Source organism: Staurois parvus, unplaced genomic scaffold (genome assembly GCF_062004578.1).
Source record: "Staurois parvus isolate SC_StPar_1 unplaced genomic scaffold, SC_StPar_1.0 ptg000299l, whole genome shotgun sequence".
Lineage (NCBI taxonomy): Eukaryota > Metazoa > Chordata > Amphibia > Anura > Ranidae > Staurois > Staurois parvus.
Window position 1 is genome coordinate 24,146,532 of NW_028318095.1, and position 24,960 is coordinate 24,171,491.

At 44.4% G+C, this 24,960-nt stretch overlaps 1 protein-coding gene across 4 annotated transcripts in view; it reads left to right on the plus strand.

Annotated features, from left to right (window-relative positions):
- Positions 1-24,960, plus strand: part of SSH2 (slingshot protein phosphatase 2) — a 343,919-nt gene that overhangs the window by 224,836 nt on the left and 94,123 nt on the right. The window contains exon 1 of one of the 4 annotated variants that reach the window (XM_089683048.1): positions 19,798-20,173. The exons of the other annotated variants lie outside the window; for them this stretch is intronic. Coding sequence (XP_089539174.1) covers positions 20,022-20,173 — 152 coding nt within the window. The 5' untranslated portion in view covers positions 19,798-20,021. Of the gene's footprint in view, positions 1-19,797; positions 20,174-24,960 lie in introns of those variants that run through there. 4 annotated transcript variants of the gene reach the window in all.

Genomic DNA, 24,960 nt, shown 5'->3' on the forward strand with positions numbered 1-24,960 from the left:
AAGCCAAAGGGTGTAACATTTTCAGAATCTTCGTTTAACCCCCGGCTCACATCTATGCGGCCGCGTTTACACGGGCACAAGAGCCCATTAATTTGAATGGACACCGTGACACGCAGGGAAGAAGTCCCTGCACTTCTTTGGAAAACGCAGCTCACACGGGAACCTCGGTTCCCAGTACGGTTGCGTTTTCCAGTGCGGGCGACATGCCATTAGAATTATTGGCACCTACCTGCAGGTCCGCATTTCTCTGTGCGGATTTTCATGCGGATCCGCAGCGGCACCCCCGCTCAGATGTGAACCTAGGGTCAGGCTAATGACCCAGTTTGCAGTAAATTATTATTTATTATACAGGATTTATATAGCGCCATCGGTTTGCGCAGCGCTTTACAATATAAGGGAGACAGTACAATTACAATACATTTCAGTACAGAAGGAATAGGAGGGCCCTGCTTGTTGAGCTCACTTAATGGAATATCTGATGTGCGTGGTAATACAGCCTGCATTTGGGATGTGGCGCCATTGCATGGGGAAGCCTTTGAAGTGACTGTCTGGTGCAACTGGAATGTTGCATGCGGTGTTCAGATCGGAGGTCCAAATTGTCGAAGTGTCCACTGAACTGTTTATCTTGGTTCACCCTTTACTGCTTGGCAATTGAGCGCTCAGCAGGCAGCAATAGAGCATTCCAAACACACTGATTTTTCATCCATTTTTGTTTACCTTGTTTTTTTTTTTTATATTTTGATACTGTATAATATAGGGCAAATATTAGACGTGACCTGTAAACAAATAATGTAAAACCGTTGGATTTAAGGTTGCGTGGCCAGCTTGTCCACTTTCCTTTTTATTTTTGTACATGCACCAAGGCCACTGGCACTTATGCCGGCCATAGACAGTTCGAAAATCGGACGATTTTTCTTCCGACAGATTAATCGGGCGATTTTCGCTCTGTTAGTGGGTTAATTCGTCGGCCGGTTTTCGTGTTTTTTTTTCCGCTTTTGGATTATCGGTCATGTTGGAAAATTCGTTGAAAAAAAATTTTTTTGTGAAAAAAATATGTGCATGACCAGTGACCTGGAAGGAACAGAAGTTTTGCCTGTTATATGGGGTGAACTTTATGACTTGGTCGGCCGATTTTCGAAATAATTGGTGGTTACATCGTTTAACAAATGACCAATGTTTCGTTTAGCGGACGAAAAAGCGGCCGGTTTTCGAGCCGTCTATTTTATTTATTTATTTCAGGTACTTATATAGCGCCGTCAATTTACGCAGTGCTTTACATATATCTTGTACATTCACATCAGTCTATGGCCTGCATTAGTGGTCTAACTAGGAGTGCAAACAATCCTTGCTTTTATTTTTCTTAAGGCCTCATGCACATTCAATGTTTTTTAATGCTGCTCCTAGGGGAATCTGGTGTTTTCTTTTTTGTTTTCCTTTTTGTTTTTTTTTCCTCTAAATGCCTCTGTACATTAGCCTATGCGTCCATGCACACATAGGCATTTAGAGGAGTTTAGAGGTAGAAAAAACCCCACTGCCAAGTGCGTCCAGGATCAATGGCATTTTGGCAGAATAGATGCTTGATGTCTGTAAACACATGTAAACGCGTCTACACACTTGTTAATGCTAGGCACATTTAGTGCTTTTAGTGTTTAATTCATTTCAATGACAGGAATAGGGTAATATTCTGGCCAATTAAATGAATTAACACCCAAGCTATTGATGTGCCTAAATGTGTTAAATGCATTTACAGGCGTCGGGGGTTTTTCTGCCAAAAGGAAAGGAATCTAGGAGAGATAGTAAAACCCTCCAGCGTGCATAAAGCCAAAACTTTTTTTTTTTTTTTTTTTTTTTTTAAGATAGCGTAGGGAAGGGTTTACACCCCTGTTAGTAGTTAGTATTTATGCTGATTGTATCCCAGTGGGAGATTTCTCTTCCTGTCCTGGAGATGCAGCAGGAAATGGGAGAAAATCTCTCCAAAGTGAAGGCAATCTGCCTCTTAGAGAGTTGTGAAAGAAACTGGTATTTCAATTGGAAGATTTTCCTTTGCCTCTTGCATTAGTAACAGATCCAAAATTTTGGATGTCCCCTCACTTCATGGTCGACAGGACAATTAGAGGAGTTATGCAGGCCATACATGGGTCAAATCCCGACTAATTTTCTTTAGAAAATCTGAAATTTTGTGCGTTTTGTAATCCAATGGTACCACCATTGATTTCAACATTTGACCAACCAAGCTTTTCATTTCACCTTGTGTTGCTACAGACAAGAATTTTCTTTTCTTTCCAGATCACAGCTTATGCAAATTTTTTTCTCGCAGGATTCTCCTATCATTGATTAGAAATTCATTCGGTTTTCAAAAAAATCTCCTACATGCCCCACCACTCAAATTTGATGGTCACTCAAAAATCGGCTGTTGCTCTGGCCCACTAATGGTGCGAAATTTGAAGAAAAATTCTTAGGTCAAATTCCAAAAGAATTTTCTTTTGAAAATCTTTTCTATGTATGGCCGACTTAAATCGCAGTTCCACCCAAAAGGCGAAGTTCCGCTTTAAAGATTGGTCCCCCACTTCCCATTAAGGATTTGCACCTTTGGGGAGCGGGGGGGGGGGGACTGGTACCCGAATTTGACAGGTACCCGCTACCACTTCCGCTGCGATCGCCTAGGTGATTGGAAACGGAAGTTATCCTACCCTCCCTCCCCGAAGTCTTGTGAGACACATGACAGGTCCCAGAAGACGATGGGGCCATTGAGGAAGCGCAGCGCTACTCGCGCATGATGCACAGTGGGCACCCGGCTGTGAAGCCGCAAGTTGTCACAGCCGGGTGCCCACACTGAAGATGCCGGCGCCTGGAATACAGGACGGCTGGTGAAACGGGCTGTGGCGGGGGCAATGCGGGATCGTGGGACAGGTAAATGGCTGGTTTTTTTTTAAAAGTCAGCAGCTAAAGTTTTTTTGTAGCTGCTGACTTTTATTTTTTTTACAGAGTGAGTGGTACTCCGCTTTAAGTCTCCCCTGCAGGGACACCGACTGCAGTAAGAACTTGCCACCTTTGCCAAGTCTATTCAAAACAAAAATGTTTCCTTTATATTTAGTTTAAGGGTTCATGTACATGGGCATTTTAAAAATACTCTATGTGGAATCTTGCAGAAACATCCAGCATAAAAATTCATATAATGGCGCATAAACTACTTGGGTTTTATGTATGTTTATACAGCATAAGTCCGTACAGCTTTTAGAGGCATAGAATTCTTCATTCACTCCTCAAGCTTTACTGGAACAAATGTATGTGCATACACATGAGCTTTTTTTTTTTTTTTTTTTTTTTACAACCCTGAATGTTGATGCAGATTAACCACTTCAAGTCCGGACACTTTCACCCCCTTCCTGTCCAGGACAATTTTCAGCTTTCAGTGCTATCACACTTTGAATGATAGTCATGCGCGGTAGAATGCGCGGTCATGCAAAAATTATGTTTAAAAAAATGTTTACATTTTTATTATATATATATATATATACATACATACACTTTTTTTTTTTTTTTTTTACATACTGTACTGCTTGTGAGGGGTGATGAAGATTTTTTTTACACTGATTGCTTTTACACCCATAAAGTCTGTAAAAGCAATCATTTCTCCTTCTCTCTGGCTGCATTCTTGCAGCCATTGAGAAATATTGTGATTGGTCACAGCTTGTCACATGGTACAAGGCTGTTGTGAATAGCCTTTTACCATGTGATCTGTGTGAGCATTCACAGATTTCACTAGTAGTAAGCAATGATGTCAGAAGTGACATCCTGCTTACTACTATTCATGTGATCACTGATTGGCCAATCAGTGATCACGTGATCGGGACCTCACGCAGAGGTCCTGTACAGCGATTGGTGTTCTGCTGTGTCCAGAAGACACAGCAAGCACCGGATCGTGGTGCCGCACGCTCCCAGGGAGTGCGCACAGGCAGGGAAGAGGGAGGACATTTTATAAACAGCCACCCGCTCCTGCACTGCCACCGTCTGGCTGGTTATGTACATTGGGCGGACGGGAAGTGGTTAAGAGCTTTACACTGCTTCATACATACACATTGGGTTTGATTTCCTAATACTGGAGAATGCAAAATCTGGTACAGCTCTGCATAGAAACCAATCAGCTTCCATGTTTTATTGCCAAAGCTTAATTGAACAAGCTTTTAGCTGTGTTTTGCTGCGTTTTTTTTTAGCTTTTTTTATTTTTACAAAAAAAGTATTTATTTTTTGTCAAAGTCCAAAACTTCTGGTTTGATGCAATTTACCGTGTTTTACTGCATTTTTCAGCGTTGGAGCATTTTTTACAGCTAAAAAAAACTCCCCTAGCAACCCACTAGTTCTGGGGGTTTTTCCAGACAAAAAATGCCCCTGCCAAAAAAACGCTGATTACAGTCTGTGTGCATGGACACATAGGATAACATGCTGAGGAGAAGCTGCAAAGCATGAAGGGAGTCCAGGAAGTTTTGCAAAGAGATGCCCAGCAGACAGGCAGAACTCACAACATGAAAGGAGATTTATTGGATTGTCAAAAATAAGTATTGTGTGTATTTTCATTGCAGTTCTGATGTAATTATTTTTAACCTTTACTATATCACATACTAAACCTGCCATATAGAATGTATCATGGTTCCAGTCCTGCGCTGGCTTTCCGTGCAGCTGTGATAATAAACCTTTTTTCCCATGTGTGCATTAGCAATTGCTATTGTGAAGATGGTGATTGTACATCAATATCACAATAGGATAATAAAGTGGTTGTAAAGCTAGAAGGCTTTTTACCTTAATGCATAGAATTCTCCCCCCCCCATTATACTTACCTGAGACTGAACTACCAGCGATGTGCATGAGAGCAGTGGCTCTCTCCCACCTCATTGGCTCATAGGTAGCAGCAGGAGTCACTGGCTCCTGCAGTTGTAAATCACACACATCCTGGGGGATGGGGGGGAGCCACATTCTGTGTGTGAATGAAGGCACAGAATGGGGCTGGGGAGTGAGCCCACACTATTGCTCCAATAGCAAGCGGCTTGCTTTGGGAGTACTCCTTAGAGAGGAGGAGTCAGGAGCCGCTAGCAAGGGACCCAAGAATAGGAGGATCAGGGCTGCTCTGTGTAAAACCATTGCACAGAGGAGGTAAGTATAACATGTATGTAATTTTAATGGGAAAAAAAAAAAAATCAAGCTTTACAATCAACACCACACCTTTAGCTACATACTGTGTTTTATTGCTGTTCTTACTGATGGGAAATCTATTACCAACCATGAGTTCTTGGAAGCTTCCACAGATATATTTGGGGAACCCCCCCTTCTTTTTTCTTTTTTTTTCTTTTTTCTTCAAAACTTCTCATTTCATCCATACTCAAAAACGTAGACACTGTGTACTGCACGAAGTGCTGCTGGCCCATACTTCCTAAGAGTCCTGAATAATTGCTCTTCTAGATGTATCAGCTGTTGATCATGTGATGGAAAGTTAACCAAGCCAGCTAATAATACTGTTGATGTACGGACAGTCCTCTTCCTTCAGTACTTCCAACACGTCTTTTCCTGGAATGGGCTGCATGTTAGTCTCGGGCAATGTTCTCTCATAAGTGACCATTTGAAATCATTAAGTGGCAAAAGTATATACCATAGATAATGTGTCCCTTGTATACATCAGCAGGCCTATGATGGTTCACTTTTGGGCAGGCATGAGTGGTTTGAATCAACATTTGGCAGTTTATTCCTCTTGGAGACTCCCATCAGTAGATTTATTTTCTACTAACAAGATGTTTAATGTTAACCACTTACCCTCCAGAGGATTTGCCCCCCTTCCTGACCAGACCATTTTTTTTTTTTTGCGGTACGGCGCTGCATTACTTTAACTGATAATTGCGAGGTCGTGCAACGCTGCACCCAAATAAAATTTACATAGTTTTTTTCCCACAAATAAAGATTTCTTTTGGTGATATTTGATCGCCTGTGCATGTTTTATTTTTTGCACTATAAACAAAAAAAAAGACCAACAATTTTGCGGGGAAAAAAACTATATTTTTGACTTTGCTATTAAATGTCTCCAGTAAAAAAAAATTTTAAAAATCAAATTTCGTCATAAGTTTGGGCCAAAATGTATCCGGCTACATGTCTTTGCTAAAAAAAAAAAAAAATCCCAATACATGTACATTAATTGGTTTACATGAAAGTTATAGCGTTTACAAATGGCGGTGTATATATACTAGATTATTTTTTTTTTTTTTACTGGTAATGGCAGCGATCAGCGACTTATAATGGGACTGTGGGGGGCTTTCGGAACAGATTTGGTGTCACTGACATCCCCACTGATACTAATACAGTGATCAATGCTAATGGCACTGGGCTGGAAGGGGTTAACATGTGGGGCGATCAAAGGGTTAACTGTGTGCTGTTTTACTACGTGGGCTGTTTCTGTGTTTCACTGTAAGCACACTGCTTTGTATGACTCTGCTATGCAGAGCCATACAAAGAAGTGTGCAGGAGCTGACAAGGGGGAGATTTGTATTATTTACATAAAGGTCTCTCCCCTGTCAGAGATACTCAGCGATCACCGGGTGCCAGTGAGTAACCACCGGCCGGGACCTGGTGATTGACAGCTGAGGGCACGAATGGCGGTGCGGGTAGGGTGCGCATGTGGCTCGCGCGTTCTCCCTACCCAGAACTGCAAAATCACGTATATATACAGGTGTTTTTGCGCATCCCTGCTGCCCTGTAGCAGTATTTATGCTATAGGGTGGGAGGGGAAGTAGTTAATGTAACAAACAGGCTGCCTGCAAGAGCTTACAGTCAAATGTAGGAAGTTAGGTTTAATATAAAAGCACTAATTTTGTGGAAACAACCATCCATGTCTAATTAAAAACAATGTTTTTATTATGTTGGGAAGTATGCTTGTTTAACTGCTTCAGCTCCTTCCCATAGCAGAAATACTGCTACAGGGCATCATCTGTGCTCAAAATCACATACATATACACGTGATTTTGCATTTTTGGGCAGGGGTGCATGCGAGCCCTACCCGTGCTCCCAGCCGCGGCTGTCAATCCGATGATTGCTGAGGATCTCTGACGGGGGGGGGGGGGAGGAGAACTGTTAGTATACAAAACAGTTCTCCTCCCTGTCCGCTCCGGCACACTGCTTTGCATGGCAGATATTTACTGACAAGAAGACCACAGCGCTGTGGTGGTTCATTGAGGACTACTAGCCGACAGCCGCGAAAGGTGTCAGAACTTGCAGTGTTCTCATTCACAGAATACTGTGAATGAGCGTTACGGGCGGGTGGAGCCCAGCATGGCCACGTTTACCAAAAAATTGTAACAGCTATCGGGGGGGGGGGGGGGAGAATCATCCGCTAACTGTCACCATGCGGAACGTGGGGGGTGGGGGCGGGCAAGTGCCGGTCCATTCCTAACATGTTACACCCTGCAGATGGGTGTAACATGTTGCAAGAGGTGAACTTATCCTTTTAAAAAGAGAGCAGAACTAATATTTGGATAGAGATGAGATCAAGGGAAGCTCAAGTCTAAGGTTCCATGCACACTAGCATTTTTTTTATAAGCTCCAAAAACAGTAGAGAAAAAAGCTGGATGAAAAGCGCTGATAGCATTTTTGTGCTGGCTTGTAGTAGCGTTTAGATGCATTAATGTTTTATTAGCAATTTTACAGTACATGCAAAAGAAAAAAAAAGCTGTTCGGAGCGTTTAATAGCGTTTAGGAGCGATCAGTGTTTTTTTTCTGACAGAAAAATGCTCCCAGAAAAAAAAAATGTTCTGTCCCTAAACACTGAAGCCTGAAAAATGCTACTAGCCTAAAATAGTGTGCATGGACACATAAGATAACACTAGCTTCTAGGAGCAGAAAAATGCTGGTAATGGCTTCTAGGAGGTTAAAGAAATGCTAGTGTGCATGGAGCCTTAAAGAAGGTGTGGAAGCACAGCAGGGTGATATGTGCTTCCAGGAAAGTCATTAGCCCAAATCTGTTGCTTTGCACTCCATGGAATTTCTTAGTGAAGTCAGTTGTGATGGTACTGAACTAATACAAAGCAGCACAAGCAAGTGCTAGAGAATTATCAATGAAACTTTATAGCGCTGGACCATCATACAGTTGTGTTCAAATTAATAGCAGTCAGTCTTCACTAACCTGATCAATCACTGTTTTTGGTAGAAATGATATTTCTACATGGCAAATAATTTACTAGCAGGTGTAGTAGAGTAATAGAAATCCAACAGACCCAACAGTCATGATATGCATGCTGCTGATTCTGTGTAATTGAATCACTAATTGAAAGGGGCATGTTCAAAATAATAGCAGTGTGGAGTTCTATTAGTGAGGTCATTCATTCTTTGAAAAACAGGTGGCAGTTATTGCCGTTATTGAAGGAAGGAAGGGAGCAAATGTTGTTTATGCTGGTTACAGTGCATTTCTCTCTGAAATTCTGAGGAAAATGGGTTGTTCCAGACATTGTTCAGAAGAACAGCGTACCTTGATTAAAAAGTTGATTGGAGAGGGGAAAACATATAAAGAAGTGCAGAAAATGATAGGCTGCTCAGCTAAAATGATCGCAAATGCTTTAAAACGGCAACCAAAACCTGAAAGACGTGGAAGAAAGCGAAAAACTACCATTCGAATGGATAGAAGAATAGCCAAAATGGCAAGGACTCAGCCAACAATCAGCTCCAGGAAGATCAAAGAAGGTCTAAAGTTCCCTGTGAGTACTGTTACAATTAGAAGACGCCTATGTGAAGCCAAGCTATCTGCAAGAAGCCCCCGCAAAGTCCCACTGTTGAAAAAAAGACATGTGCTGAAGAGTTTACAATTTCCCAAAGAGCACATTGACTGGCCTAAAGAGAAATGGCGCAACATTTTGTGGACTGATGAAAGTAAGATTGTTCTTTTTGGGTCTAGTGGCCGGAGACAGTTTGTCAGACGACCCCAAACACTGAATTCAAGCCACAGTACACTGTGAAGACAGTGAAGCATGGTTGCGCAAGCATCATGATATGGGGATGTTTCTCATACTATGGTGTTGGGCCTATTTATCGCATACCAGGGATCATGGATCAGTTTGAATACATCAGAATACTTGAAGAGGTCATGCTGCCTTATGCTGAAGAGGCAATGCCCTTGAAATGGGTGTTCCAACAAGACAACGACCCCAAACACACCAGTAAACGTGCAACATCTTGGTTCCAGACCAACAAGATTGGCGTTATGGAGTGGCCAGCCCAATCCCCGGATCTTAATCCAATAGAAAACTTGTGGGGTGACATCAAAAATGCAGTTTCTGAGGCAAAACCAAGAAATAGAGAAGAACTGTGGAATGTAGTCCAATCATTCTGGGCTGGAATACCTGATCACAGGTGCCAGAAGTTGGTTGACTCCATGCAACACAGATGTACAGCAGTTCTCAGAAACAGTGCTTATACAACTAAAAATTAATAAGTGATTCAAAGGAAAGCAAAATCTTCAAACATTTTTCAGTTTATATAGTGAATGTTTGAGTTTGTAAAGAAAAATACAAACACTATTTTTTTGAACAGTCTAATATTCACTTTTCTTCAATTTTTTTAGAGGAACAACACAAATTTGATATATTTTTCTTCATGTTTTGATTTGGAATAGAATGTGTAGTGTTCCCAATGCATTTGTGTGTATGGAAATAAAAGCTATTAGAAGGATTTTGAGCTTTATTCACTTTTTTCAACACACTGCTATTATTTTGAACACAACTGTATATATTTGCTTACAATTGCTCATTTTATCTAACAGATACCTTCTGTATCTTCCTTTGACCCAAAATAAAAGTGTGGTTTAAGTTGGGATCTTTAAATATCAATCCTATAAGGACACTTCATTTTCATTTAAAATCTCCTGCACCAACCATTATATAACCCTTTATAAATTGATTTAGACAAAGCATGCTATTAAAGCCACCTTTGGCTGCACAGTATGAATGACTTTGTGTTATGTTAAGAATTCTTTACAAAAAAAAAATCACTATTTGTTTCATAGCTAACCAGGATATGTTGTAAAACAATACAGTATGATCCGAGGCTTTAGAAATCCAGTGCAGATTCCAGATGGTGATATTAAAATCAGAGCGTACCAGCTACTACATGACGTCATTTAAAAACCTACTGTGTCTGTTGATTGAAAACACTGCACAGTGTGCGCGTTCTGTATTACTGAATAGAATGGGGATGAAAGCCTCTAAGTAGACTTAGGGGTTTTTAAATAATTCTGTTTAATGCTGCCTATGCCTAATGATTATAATGCTGTTTTGAGTCACTACATAAAGGAGGCTATAAATATAACCTACTGAACAGTTTTTTCTGTGTGTTTGCAATTTAATTTAGAACATTGGAAAAAAAATAGATTTTGTTTCTTTTATTATTGTGCATAGCAGAAAATTTCCAATTATAAATGTATTAATAACATTTTCCATATGGGCACAAGTATGCTGGATACAAACTTATATCAGATGTCATTGGTACTCTGGGCCACGTCCTGCCCAACTTTAGAGTCTTGCAATGAATGACATGAAGTGCATTGCCAGTAAGGTGACACAGCAAATGCTCACATTTATTATTATTATACAGGATTTATATAGTGCCAACAGTTTGCTCTGCGCTTTACAATATAAAGGGAGACAATACAGCAACAATACAGTTCAATACAAGAGGGATAGGAGGGCCGTGCGCCTTGGAGTTTACAATCTAGGAGATTTGGAGCCATTTAGCCATTTTTGGTGTCTTTTTGTTTAGCCGCCAACAACCCCTACAAGGCTTACTCAAGACAAAATATGTGACTGATCTAGAATCAATCTGGCCATACATGGATCAAATTTCGACAACTCCTACTGAATCAGGCAAAATTTGTTCCATAGGTAGCCCAGTTGCTACCACCTGGCTCAGAAAAACATTTGTCAAAGACAAAAAATTCTCAGCCAAACAGTTTCTGCATTCAATTGGATGTTGGCACTGATTAGGTACTTTGACAGGCACAGGTGCCGGCTATAAAAATAAAATAGATGGCACTATCCATCCATGCTACTTAGTGTGAATAGCATGACCAAGTGATTTCTTGTGTGCAGCCCACAGCTTTACAATCTGTCAATTTTTGATTGCTGTCTGTGTCTTGATGAAGAGATACTGCTCACTTTCTATTCCACTAACCATCTAAATATTGAAGGAAGATCTCACAAATTGGAACACTTAAAGATGAGCTCCAGGTATGGATATTATATACCTGGTTACTTTCGTCCAGTGTGGACCAGTGTAGCTATGTATAATACAAGACCTGGTGAAGTCTAGAAGGTAGAAATCACAGACGTAGACATCGCTACCAATCTGGACCAATGTAACTATGTTTGAAATATCCATAGCTGGCATTCCTCTTAAAGGAGAAGTATAGCCAAACCTTTATTGACTGTACTTCTATGGATCACAGGAGTGCAGTTCTGTGCGTTCCGCTTTCAGGCTAAAGCCCACTGTCGACTGACATCAAGGAGCTGGTCCAGGCTCTAAAAGGATCCCGACCATATTGTCAGGATCCATCCAGAAGTCTGGACCTGCAGCTGGCTCAGCTTCTCGGCAAACCACTGAGAGCCTGAGCCAGCTGCTCCCACCCCCTCCTCTGACAGTTACAGCTCTCTACTCAGAACGGAAGGGAGAACTGAGCGATCACGATGTTTGATCACTCAGTTCTCTGTGCAGAGCTGGCAGGGGATTGATACAGCATCGGTTCGATGCTGCATCCACCTAGGTGTGCAGAATGTCATTTCTTTTTTCTAAAGCCCACGTTTTCTCTTTTGAATTAACCAGAGAGAAGTTCTACCTATTCAAGGTAAGTTTTGGCTGGAATTTAGCTTTAATGCCTATGTGTACAATGCCTTGGATGCTTGATAGCAAGTTGACGTAAACTAGGCATAGTAACAAGTGTGTCTGCATCTGCTGTTGGAGTTCCTAAAAATACAATGTTTCCAAGTAAGGCCACATGCACACTGGACAATTAGCCCTGATACATGAGATCCTGGTGCTTTGGTGCACACAGAAGGCACAGGCTTTTGGAGAGGGTGAAGGTTCCTGTGTCTGGACAGTACATCGAAGTTTACTAACGTTTAGGACAGTACGTGCCCAGGGATGAACGTCTGAAATGCGGATTGTAGTGCGCCATCCAGGCTTCCGGCAGCTGAGCTGAACAGTGTGCCTATGCCTTCAGCCCACACTAAAACGCTAGGATCTTGTGCATGGAGGCCAAATGCCCAGTGTGCATGAGGCCTAATGGAGAAACGTGCACCATTTCGCCTTGCTTATTACAGTGTGCCCAATTTCCACACCTGAGCATTGTCATGTAGGGTGAGTATGCATAGTCCTGAATAAGTGTCCAGCAGCTACAGTGGTGGGAAGTTAGGAAACAATTAAGGAGTCATTTACATTTGTGAGATGCATACTGTGCATTATTTCACACGTAAGCTTGCATTGCAAGGCATGTTATGGAAATCAATGGGCTTCCAAAAATCAGACATGTCACCAGATGTTTGTGGAAATGCATTATGGTACATTGCAATACATTTGCAGTGCATTGTAACGCATGTGCCTTTCCTGAGTGTGTTGGGATGTGATTGAAAACAAATGGTAATGCAATGCATCAACACAAATGCGTTGATGAAGACTTTTCTGCAACACCTAGATGCAAAGTATAGGTGCACTTTAACCCTCCTAGCGGTAATCCCGAGTGTGGCTCAGGGTTAATTTTCTGTACCAGAAGCGGTAATCCCGAGCCACACTCGGGATTACTCCATAGTGCTCCTCCTGCTTTCCCCCCGATCCTTACTTTGTCCTGCGATCCCGCAATGTCCTCCCGCTGTGTCCTCTGGCATCAGTCTTCCGGGTTCCATTGCCTGCAAGCGTGTGTACACACGGGGGCGGAACCGGCAGAAAATTTTTAAAAAGTAAAAATATGACACACAATACATTGTAATCTGTTTGAATCACATTATTGTATCAAACCATTTCACCTCAGTTTTTGTCCCTAGTGCTTTTTCCTGTGCCCTGCCTGCACTTTTACTGTTCTTAATGCCTGGAAACTGAGAAGCGTCCAAAAAGCGTCCGTCTAGGTCAAAAGTGGTTTTAGATCAGCTAGAGAACAGCGATAGTAAATTAGAATCACTTGCAGAATTGAGCAATAATGATTCCTGGGGAAATTCATCATCAGACACTGAAATTATTGAATTAAATGTATTATTTTGCATAATTATTTATTTTATTATTATTATTCAGGATTTATATAGCTCCAACGGTTTGCTCAGCGCTTTACATTATAGTGGGAGACAGTACAGTAACAATACAGTTCAATACAAGAGGGAATTGAGGGCCCTGATCCGGGGAGCTTACAATCTAGGAGGGAGGGGTGAGTGGTACAATAGGTAAAACTGTGGGGGATGGAGTGGTTGGAAGAGTAGAGGATTCCGGTATTAACAAAGGGCGGGATAGGCTTCCCTGAAGACATAAGTTATCAATGATCGCCTAAAGGTAAGTAGAGTAGGTGATAGTCTGATAAATTGGGGTAGGGAGTTCCAGAGGATCGTTGACGCCCTGGAGAAGTCTTGGAGACGAGCATGGGAGGAGGAGATAAGGGAGCTAGAGAGTAGGAGGTCTTGCGAGGAGCGGTGTGTATGATTTGGGTGATATTTAGAGATAAGATTGGATATGTAAATTGGAACAGTGTGGTGGATGGCTTTGTATGTCATAGTTAGTGTTTTGAATTATTTATTATTTTGAATGATTTATGATTTTGTGTGTTTATCATACCCGGGATGTTTACTAGACTCTTGTTTGGACAGATTTAAGTGAGTTATTCCTAAGAATTACAGGCCTACAATATAAAACACTTTTCCATGCAAAACCGTGTACCGCCTTGACATTCAAAAATATTGATTAGTTAGACCGCCAGGGAGGTTGAAACAGTGAATTCATCTTTATGCCCCCCCTTCTCCTTAGCTTACCTAACCCAACCTCCCCCTATACAGATGTATACTTGCTTGAGCTGATAATGGCAGTTCTGCCATTTGATTACATCCAGTGGTGCAAGTCTTCACTGTCCTAACTGCACCTGGGCATCAGTGCCCCATAGATCTCCTCCGTGTCTTGAGGCTGGACATGGTCCTAGAAGTCCATGGGACTGTAATGTGCAGGCGCGGCCAGGGCTGTGAAGACTTGAGGTGCAGAATGTAAACAGTAGCAGAACCACAGCCATCAGGTGGAGGTAAGTATGTGTCTGTGGATGGGGAGGGTGGGTTAGGTTGGGAGGGAGACAAATAGGATGTATTTATCCTTTAAGTATAGTCTTGTGGTGGAAAGAAAACCTGTTGGTTGACCTAATCCAGGCAAAGTACAGGTTCCCTTCAATGATCCCGTGTTAATGCTCTGATTATGTCTCCTGTTCCACATTTAGAAATGTTCCATTATTGTCTGTATTGCTGATGTGGATATCAAAGCAGCCGAGACATTCTTATCAGCAAGTTGAGGTTAGCTCGGGCTGCTACCACCACAGTTTATATATTTAGTGTTCTATTTAGAAATCCTAACTTCCTTCCCACCCGTAAATGATGGCAAACCTCATGAAGACCTCAACATGTTTATTGAAAGGTGTTTGTTTATATGCCGTTATCACCAAGATCCCTCTTCTGTTGCTGCAATACCACAGGCACATCTTTACCATGTAGAAGGCTTGTTCACACACAGGGAGGAGGTTGGCCATTTTCCACGTTGGGTAAACACCAGTCATCTGTAGGGCGCATAGAAAACAGATGTTTTCCATGTGCTCCATTAGCACTACAATGCAGCCTAGAAGGGCAGTGAAATGGAGACCTGCTGCATTATACCGGACTGCATGTCCCATGAATGAAGTGTCACTTTGTACACTTCAAATAAAGAAAAAAAAAGTAAACAGTGTGATGTGCTGAATTGTGCAAACGAACTCTTGTGTGAATGTTGACCAGTGCCTCCATTTTGTATACGTATGTAAATATGTATACCTAATATGATGCCTTTATTCCATGGATGTCAGCAGTCCTTTTTTGACCCCCCTCCCCCACAAAAGTCCTTTATGAAAGGCTGCCCCCACACCCCCCAACCTACATGTCCGAACATGTTTTCTTTTTCTGTATTGCAGTGCAGTGGTGCATTAACACGTGACTGTCTGAGTGGACAATATTCTTGTTTTAAGGCCCATTTACACTATTACACTTTACTTTGTTTTGCTGGACTAGTTGAGTGACATCAGCCGACGTATTGTTGGGTCTTTTCAGAGCTTGGACCCACTCTCTGATATCGGCCGACGTGTTGGGGTCTATTCAGAGCCTGGACCCACTCTGTGACATCAGCCGACATATTGTTAGGGTCTTTTCAGAGCCTGGACCCACTCTGTGACATCAGCCGACGTATTTTTGGGGTCTTTTCATAGACTGGACCCACTCTGACATCAGCTGGCATATTGTTGGGGTCTATTCAGAGCCTGGACCCACTCTGTGACATCAGCCGACACATTGTTAGGGTCTTTTCAGTGCCTGGACTCACTCTGTGACATCAGCCGACGTATTGTTGGGGTCTTTTCAGAGCCTGGACCCACTCTGTGACATCAGCCGACATATTGTTAGGGTCTTTTCAGAGCCTGGACCCACTCTGTGACATCAGCCGACGTATTGTTGGGGTCTTTTCATAGACTGGACCCACTCTGTGACATCAGCCGACATATTGTTAGGGTCTTTTCAGAGCCTGGACCCACTCTGTGACATCAGCCGACGTATTTTTGGGGTCTTTTCATAGACTGGACCCACTCTGACATCAGCTGGCATATTGTTGGGGTCTATTCAGAGCCTGGACCCACTCTGTGACATCAGCCGACGTATTGTTGGGGTCTTTTCATAGACTGGACCCACTCTGTGACATCAGCCGACATATTGTTAGGGTCTTTTCAGAGCCTGGACCCACTCTGTGACATCAGCCGACGTATTTTTGGGGTCTTTTCATAGACTGGACCCACTCTGACATCAGCTGGCATATTGTTGGGGTCTATTCAGAGCCTGGACCCACTCTGTGACATCAGCCGACACATTGTTAGGGTCTTTTCAGTGCCTGGACTCACTCTGTGACATCAGCCGACGTATTGTTGGGGTCTTTTCAGAGCCTGGACCCACTCTGTGACATCAGCCGACATATTGTTAGGGTCTTTTCAGAGCCTGGACCCACTCTGTGACATCAGCCGACGTATTGTTGGGGTCTTTTCATAGACTGGACCCACTCTGTGACATCAGCCGACATATTGTTAGGGTCTTTTCAGAGCCTGGACCCACTCTGTGACATCAGCCGACGTATTTTTGGGGTCTTTTCATAGACTGGACCCACTCTGACATCAGCTGGCATATTGTTGGGGTCTATTCAGAGCCTGGACCCACTCTGTGACATCAGCCGACGTATTGTTGGGGTCTTTTCATAGACTGGACCCACTCTGTGACATCAGCCGACATATTGTTAGGGTCTTTTCAGAGCCTGGACCCACTCTGTGACATCAGCCGACGTATTTTTGGGGTCTTTTCATAGACTGGACCCACTCTGACATCAGCTGGCATATTGTTGGGGTCTATTCAGAGCCTGGACCCACTCTGTGACATCAGCCGACGTATTGTTGGGGTCTTTTCATAGACTGGACCCACTCTGTGACATCAGCCGACATATTGTTAGGGTCTTTTCAGAGCCTGGACCCACTCTGTGACATCAGCCGACGTATTTTTGGGGTCTTTTCATAGACTGGACCCACTCTGACATCAGCTGGCATATTGTTGGGGTCTATTCAGAGCCTGGACCCACTCTGTGACATCAGCCGACGTATTGTTGGGGTCTTTTCATAGACTGGACCCACTCTGTGACGTCAGCTGACAGTGCGTTTCCATTTGTTGCGCATAGAGCAGCTCATTCATTTGAAAGGGGTGGGCAGTAATAAAGCAGCTTAACTATGGGTTTTTTTTACCTGCCCCCTCAATCCATAAATAGAGGGTAAGTTTTCCACTGAGGACACTATTTGTGGTGACACCCCAAGATTCCTCACTGTAGAGGGATTTCCTCTCACTTCCTGTTGAGATGGGACAGGAACTGAAGGAAAATTTCCCTAACAAGTTAAGATGGCAAAAACCAACCTGCCAGGGCTTCTAACCCTGTCTTCAGTGCTGCTGGAACTCCTGGAGTTGGGATTTAATAATGGATTGTACATGACTTGCTGTCAGCAGGCAGCCTGCTACGGCTGCAAACAAGTCACAGGAGTGCAGAACGAACTGCACTCCCGGGATCCACAGGAGAAGTACAGGCAAAAGAGCTTCAGCAGTACTTCTGTGTTAAGGGCTCATTTAGACTTATGGTTGGGGGTAAAACCTTGTAGTTAAGCCATGTTTTTACTGCCCATGATAAATTGTGAAGGCAGTAGTCAAGGGAGTATACATGCCACGGCAAAATCTACCCCCTCGTTTACTTTCAGCAGGCAGTACTGCTGCCAAACAGGACCCATCCGAGTGAATGGAGACATCTGCAACCTCTCCACAACTGCATCCATTGCATGTATTTGGGGTATGGTGGTGTGGCATTCACAGGGTTCAAGGAGGAGGTTACATACTGCCTCTTCTCAGCCTGTCAAACACTTGGAAAGTGAATTGCTTTTCAAAGGTGCAGCAGTGCCAGCCGCTAGTGTAAGCATAGTTTACAGTATAACTAAAGGCAAAAGCTCTTTTCAAAAGCAGAAGTTTGCCTTCATTTATCCTCCCTCATCTATCATATTAGGGATGTTTTGTTTTTGTTGGGGGGAGGGGGGGGGGGTACCTGATTTTGACAAGTACCCATGCTTACTTCTGCACTGACCACCCAGGCCAGTTGTCTCCAAACTGCGATCCAGGGGCCAGATGTGGCCCTTTGCTTTCTTTTATCCGGCCCTTGGGCCACTTTGTACCTCACTGTCAGCAACAGCAGAGCCTAGTTCCTGCCCTTGACACCAACCATGGGGCATTATTTCTCTCACTGACACCAACCATGGGGCATTATTTCTCTCACTGACACCAACCATGGGGCATTATTTCTCTCTCTGACACCAACCATGGGGCATTATTTCTCTCTCTGACACCAACCATGGGGCATTATTTCTCTCACTGACGCCAACCATGGGGCATTATTTCTCTGACACCAACAATGGGGCATTATTTCTCTCTCTGACACCAACCATGGGGCATTATTTCTCTCTCTGACACCAACCATGGGGCATTATTTCTCTCTCTGACGCCAACCATGGGGCATTATTTCTCTCACTGACGCCAACCATGGGGCATTATTTCTCTGACACCAACAATGGGGCATTATTTCTCTCTCTGACGCCAACCATGGGGCATTATTTCTCTCTCTGACACCAACCATGGGGCATTATTTCTCTCACTGACGCCAACCATGGGGCATTATTTCTCTGACACCAACAATGGGGCATTATTTCTCTCTCTGACACCAACCATGGGGCATTATTTCTCTCTCTGACACCAACCATGGGGCATTATTTCTCTCACTGACGCCAACCATGGGGCATTATTTCTCTGACACCAACAATGGGGCATTATTTCTCTCTCTGACACCAACCATGGGGCATTATTTCTCTCACTGACGCCAACCATGGGGCATTATTTCTCTCACTGACGCCTACCATGGGGCATTATTTCTCTCACTGACGCCAACCATGGGGCATTATTTCTCTCTCTGACGCCAACCATGGGGCATTATTTCTCTCTCTGACGCCAACCATGGGGCATTATTTCTCTCTCTGACGCCAACCATGGGGCATTATTTCTCTCACTGACGCCAACCATGGGGCATTATTTCTCTCTGACGCCAACCATGGGGCATTATTTCTCTGACGCCAACAATGGGGCATTATTTCTCTCTCTGACGCCAACCATGGGGCATTATTTCTCTCACTGACGCCAACCATGGGGCATTATTTCTCTCACTGACGCCAACCATGGGGCATTATTTCTCTCACTGACGCCAACCATGGGGCATTATTTCTCTCACTGACGCCAACCATGGGGCATTATTTCTCTCACTGACGCCAACCATGGGGCATTATCTCTCTCACTGACGCCAACCATGGGGCATTATCTCTCTCACTGACGCCAACCATGGGGCATTATCCCTCCCATTGACACTAACCATGGGACATTATTCCTCCCCCCTACTACCATAAAGCGGACGCTGTTTACTCCCACTGACACCAAGTCATTTTCTACTCCCGCTGGCCACAGTCCGGCCCTCCTAAAGTTTGAAGGACAGTAAAGTGGCCCTTGGGTTAGAACATTTGGAGACGCCGGACCTAGGCGAGCGAAGTGGCAGTTTGCCCCTGCCTTCAGTGCTGCCTGCTGTCCTGGAGGTGGGACCTCATAATAGACTGCACATGGCTCGCTGTCCGCAGGCAGGGATCGGCCAGGTCCGATAATAGAGGCGAGCAGGGGGCACACATGGTCCCGGGCTCTGCATATAGGAGATGGCACCTGCAGTGAAGGCTCTGTGGCCGCTCTGGATGCTGATTGGTCGGGTCTATATCTCATATGAGAAGTTTTGGGGTGGAGTCTGATAATAGGGGGGCGTGTTTTGTGCTGCACGCGGTGAGGACGTTCCTCCATTGGGCACTAATTGGGCACGGGGGGGGGGGAGATGAGTGACACTGGCTGCGCGTGCGTGAGGGCTGCCAGCTGTTAGCCGGGTTAGCAGGAAGCTGAATGTTCAGTATGAAGAGGCTCGGGGCTCCGGCTGACATGTGACTTCTCCGGGGGCTTTGCTGGGGCTCCGTCCGGCCCGAGGTCTGTCAGCCACCGAGCCTTTCTCCGCCGGATCGGCACCGGGAGCCGAGGAAAGTTTGATCGTCCCAGGCAGGAGCTGGATGTGCGGGGAGCCGAGAGCTCCTGGGCGCCGCTGAGCTTATGTGCCGGTGCGGCCGGGAGACGGGACCGATGACACTGAGCACCTTGTCCCGGGACCGGAGGGCTGGATATCCGTGTGTGTGCTGCGGGGGGAAGATGATCCCTCACTTCTCCGAGAATGCCGTCATCTCCCAGAACACCATCAACCAGATGTGAGTACTACAAATCACCTCCGCATCACTACTACAGATCTACAAATCATCTCCCCCTCCTCATCACCACAGATCTACACATCACCTCCCCCTGCTCATCACTACAGATCTACACATCACCTCCCCATCCTCATCACTACAGATCTATACATCACCTCCCTCCTCCTCATCACTACAGATCTACACATCACCTCCCTCCTCATCACTACAGATCTACACATCACCTCACCCCTCCTCATCACTACAGATCTACACATCACCTCCCTCCTCATCACTACAGATCTACACATCACCTCCCTCCTCCTCATCACTACAGATCTACACATCACCTCCCCATCCTCATCACTACAGATCTACACATCACCTCACCCCTCCTCATCACTACAGATCTACACATCACCTCACCCCTCCTCATCACTACAGATCTACACATCACCTCCCTCCTCATCACTACAGATCTACTCATCACTACAGATCTACACATCACCTCCCTCCTCCTCATCACTACAGATCTACACATCACCTCCCCATCCTCATCACTACAGATCTACAAATCACCTCCCCCCTCATCACTACAGATCTACAAATCACCTCCCCCCTCATCACTACAGATCTACAAATCATCTCCCCCCTCCTCATCACTACAGATCTACACATCACCTCCCTCCTCCTCATCACTACAGATCTACACATCACCTCCCTCCTCCTCATCACTACAGATCTACACATCACCTCCCCCATCCTCATCACTACAGATCTACAAATCACCTCCCCCATCCTCATCACTACAGATCTACAAATCGCCTCCCCCATCCTCATCACTACAAATCCCCTCCCCTCCTCATCACTACAGATCTACAAATCACCTCCCCCTCCTCATCACTACAGATCTACACATCACCTTCCCATCCTCATCACTACAAATCACCTCCTCCCTCATCACTACAGATCTACACATCACCTCCCAATCCTAATCACTACAGATCTACAAATCACCTCCCCATCCTCATCACTACAGATCTACAAATCACCTCCCCTCCCCATCACTGCAGATCTACAAATCACCTCCCCCTCCTCACTACTACAGATCTACAAATCACCTCCCCCTCCTCACTACTACAGATCTACACATCACCTCCCCCCTACTCACTACTACAGATCTACACATCACCTCCCCCCTCCTCACTACTACAGATCTACATATCACCCCCCCATCACTACAGATCTACACATCACCTCCCCATCACTACAGATCTACAAATCACCTCCTCACTACTACAGATCTACACATCACCTCCTCACTACTACAGATCTACACATCACCTCCTCACTACTACAGATCTACACATCACCTCCCCCCTACTCACTACTACAGATCTACACATCACCTCCCCCCTCCTCACTACTACAGATCTACATATCACCCCCCCATCACTACAGATCTACACATCACTTCCCCCTCCTCATCACTACAGATCTACACATCACCTCCCCATCACTACAGATCTACAAATCACCTCCTCACTACTACAGATCTACACATCACCTCCTCACTACTACAGATCTACACATCACCTCCCCCCTACTCACTACTACAGATCTACACATCACCTCCCCCCTCCTCACTACTACAGATCTACATATCACCCCCCCATCACTACAGATCTACACATCACTTCCCCCTCCTCATCACTACAGATCTACACATCACCTCCCCCCTCCTCACTACTACAGATCTACACATCACCTCCCCCTCCTGACTACTACAGATCTACACATCACCTCCCCCCTACTCACTACTACAGATCTACACATCACCTCCCCCCTCCTCACTACTACAGATCTACATATCACCCCCCCCCCCCATCACTACAGATCTACACATCACTTCCCCCTCATCCTCACTACAGATCTACACATCACCTCCCCCTCATCCTCACTACAGATCTACACATCACCTCCCCCTCATCCTCACTACAGATCTACACATCACCTCCCCCTCATCCTCACTACAGATCTACACATCACCTCCCCCTCATCCTCACTACAGATCTACACATCACCTCCCCCTCATCCTCACTACAGATCTACACATCACCTCCCCCTCATCCTCACTACAGATCTACACATCACCATCCCCCCTCCTCATCACTACAGATCTGCACATCACCTCCCCCCTCATCACTACAGATCTGCACATCACCTCCCCCCTCATCACTACAGATCTGCACATCACCCCCCCCCCCCCCATCACTACAGATCTGCACATCACCCCCCCCCCCCCCCCCATCACTACAGATTTACACATCACGTCCCCCCTCCTCATCACTACAGATCTACACATCACCTCCCCCCTCCTCATCACTACAGATCTACACATCCCTACCCCTTGATTACTACAGATCTAACCCCCACCATCACAACACATCACCACCCCATGAATCTACAATGTATACACAACTGCTGCCAGCAGTGAACAAATACCTCCTGTACATGCGTTTTCCATGCATTCTGATTGAAGTCTATAGGGAGGAAGCACACTGCATAGATGTGAATGGGCACCTTTGAGAATAATGTGATTTCCATTATCATGCGATTTCTGTGCGTTCTCAGGTTACCCTTTCCATTTCCGTGCAGCACAGCCGCTGTCTTCTCCTGCGTTCCCTTTCACTCTGCTCTGTGCAACAATTAAAATGACTTCTGTCTGATGGTGCCCATTGACATCAATGCTGTACATTATTTTTCAGGTGCTACTTTGATGCAGTTGCAGCATAATTGTGGCCCCATAGACGTTGACAGTAATGCACCAAAATACACAGAATTCTATGTACGTGCATTATAGTGTGTTTTTGCCAGTTTTGTGTAGAAAATTCCCCCAAAAAATGCGTGAAGCATGAAAAATGTTTAAAATGTGCAAAGTCGCAGTACAAAAACGCATCCTGCTGTAGCTGCCCTACTGTGAGTGAAGGTGAAGTCTGGATCCTTGAGCATGAATGTGCGATTTTATTTTTATTATTTTTACATTTTGTTGTCTGTGGTTTTTAGGCTTTTTAGGTTTCAGTGTTTGTTTTAGCCTATGGATGCAGCTGCTGTTGGGCTATTTTGCCAGCATTCATATTAATTGAACAATCAACTTTTGGTGGCCGTAGCAGGAACTCCAGCGAGCGAATTGCGGGGTGTTGGGCCAGTTTCAGTCAATTGGCTGTCTTTTGCTGGTCAGCAGGTGGTACTGAGTCACCTAAATCGGATCAAGCTGTAGTACTTGTGTCTTCAAAGATCCAAAGTATATTTAGTAAACATCATGGCATGCTTTGGGCACAGCAGTCCTTGCCAGTTGTTAGAATATGATCTGTGTGTGTGTTCATTCAAATCCCCTCTGAATACTTTTCAGCTCTAGGACTTCTCTGCATCCTTTCTGTGGGTGTTTGTTGCGGATTCTTCTCAGCAGACTAGTGGACAGACATGGAATAGCAGCTTGTTAGGTGCTGATCTGTTGGCTGCAGTCTGTAGTCCTACACTGTAATTACCCGCGGCAGTGCTGCGAGGGGTAATCATGTCTGTCCCAGATGACAGCTTCTTTCTTACATTATTATCTACAATTTAGTCTTTTTTTTTTTTTTTTCCTAGTTCCCCTCCCTTTTTAAAGTGACATCCCAGGGAGCCTGTCCTCCAGGGCACATAGTTTCATACACAGGACAATGGCCCATCTAGAGGTCTTCATGCCCACTTCAGGGAATCTTGCCATAGGCGCCTATTGATGCAAAAATGAACTGAATGGGTTTACTTGTTTCATCCGTCCATACAACAGAAGTCTTTTTCCAGTAATGAAAGGCCTGCATGTGCTCACAAGTACATCTCTATCTACTGCACTGAGGAGGTCAGATCTCCTACATGCTATCAGTATTCTATGGAATATGCCGGATGAATGTCACTAATTACTGGGAAATAAAGTATAACTAAAGGCAACACGTTTTTTACAGCACCATAAAGTGCTGCGCAAACAAAGTGCAATTATTACATTTATTATTATACAGTTTTTGTAAAGCGCCAACAGTTTGCTCAGCGCTGTACATTATAATGGGAGACAGTACAGTAACAATACAATAATACACGAGGGGTTCGAGGGCCCTGCTCCTTGGAGCTTACAATCTAGGACGGGGGGGAATTTATAGGTTCATTTGTTTGCGCAGCACTTTAGGGTAATGTATATTGATGTTGAAACATGACAGGCGCTAGCTTGATTTTTAACACAATATTTATGTATTTTGATTGGCAAGTGTGGGTTGGTTGGCATATAAAACTTTTTTTTTCTAGTTTTGGATGGAGTGTAGCGGTGAGTAGAAAACTTGTCAGGTTTTTGTTGCTTTGTCTCCGTTAGGCAGATTCCCCTTGTGTGAGAGTGATATTGAAAGAAATTCCCATGTTGGGGATAATAATTCTGGTGACAGCCAGGGGTTTCCTCCCTTTTGGATTGATTTCTTCTCACTTCCTCTTTTGGCTATGGGACAGGAAGTGAAGGAAAATCTCCCCAATGGGACACAGATGGGGGGGAAAAGACCTGTCAGATGTTATAACCCTCCCCTGTTTTAATATTCTCTGCATTGACAGGTAATGATGATAGGCAAGTGTGTTTCTTGGAGACAGTTACATTGTGTACTTTGGATCTTTGCCTTGAAGTTCCAATTTACAATCAGGATGTAAACAACGAATATCTTGCTTGTGGACATCAAAGGCAAGCAGCCTGGCAACACATGATCATTTTCCTCTAGGTGCCTTACAGCATTTAC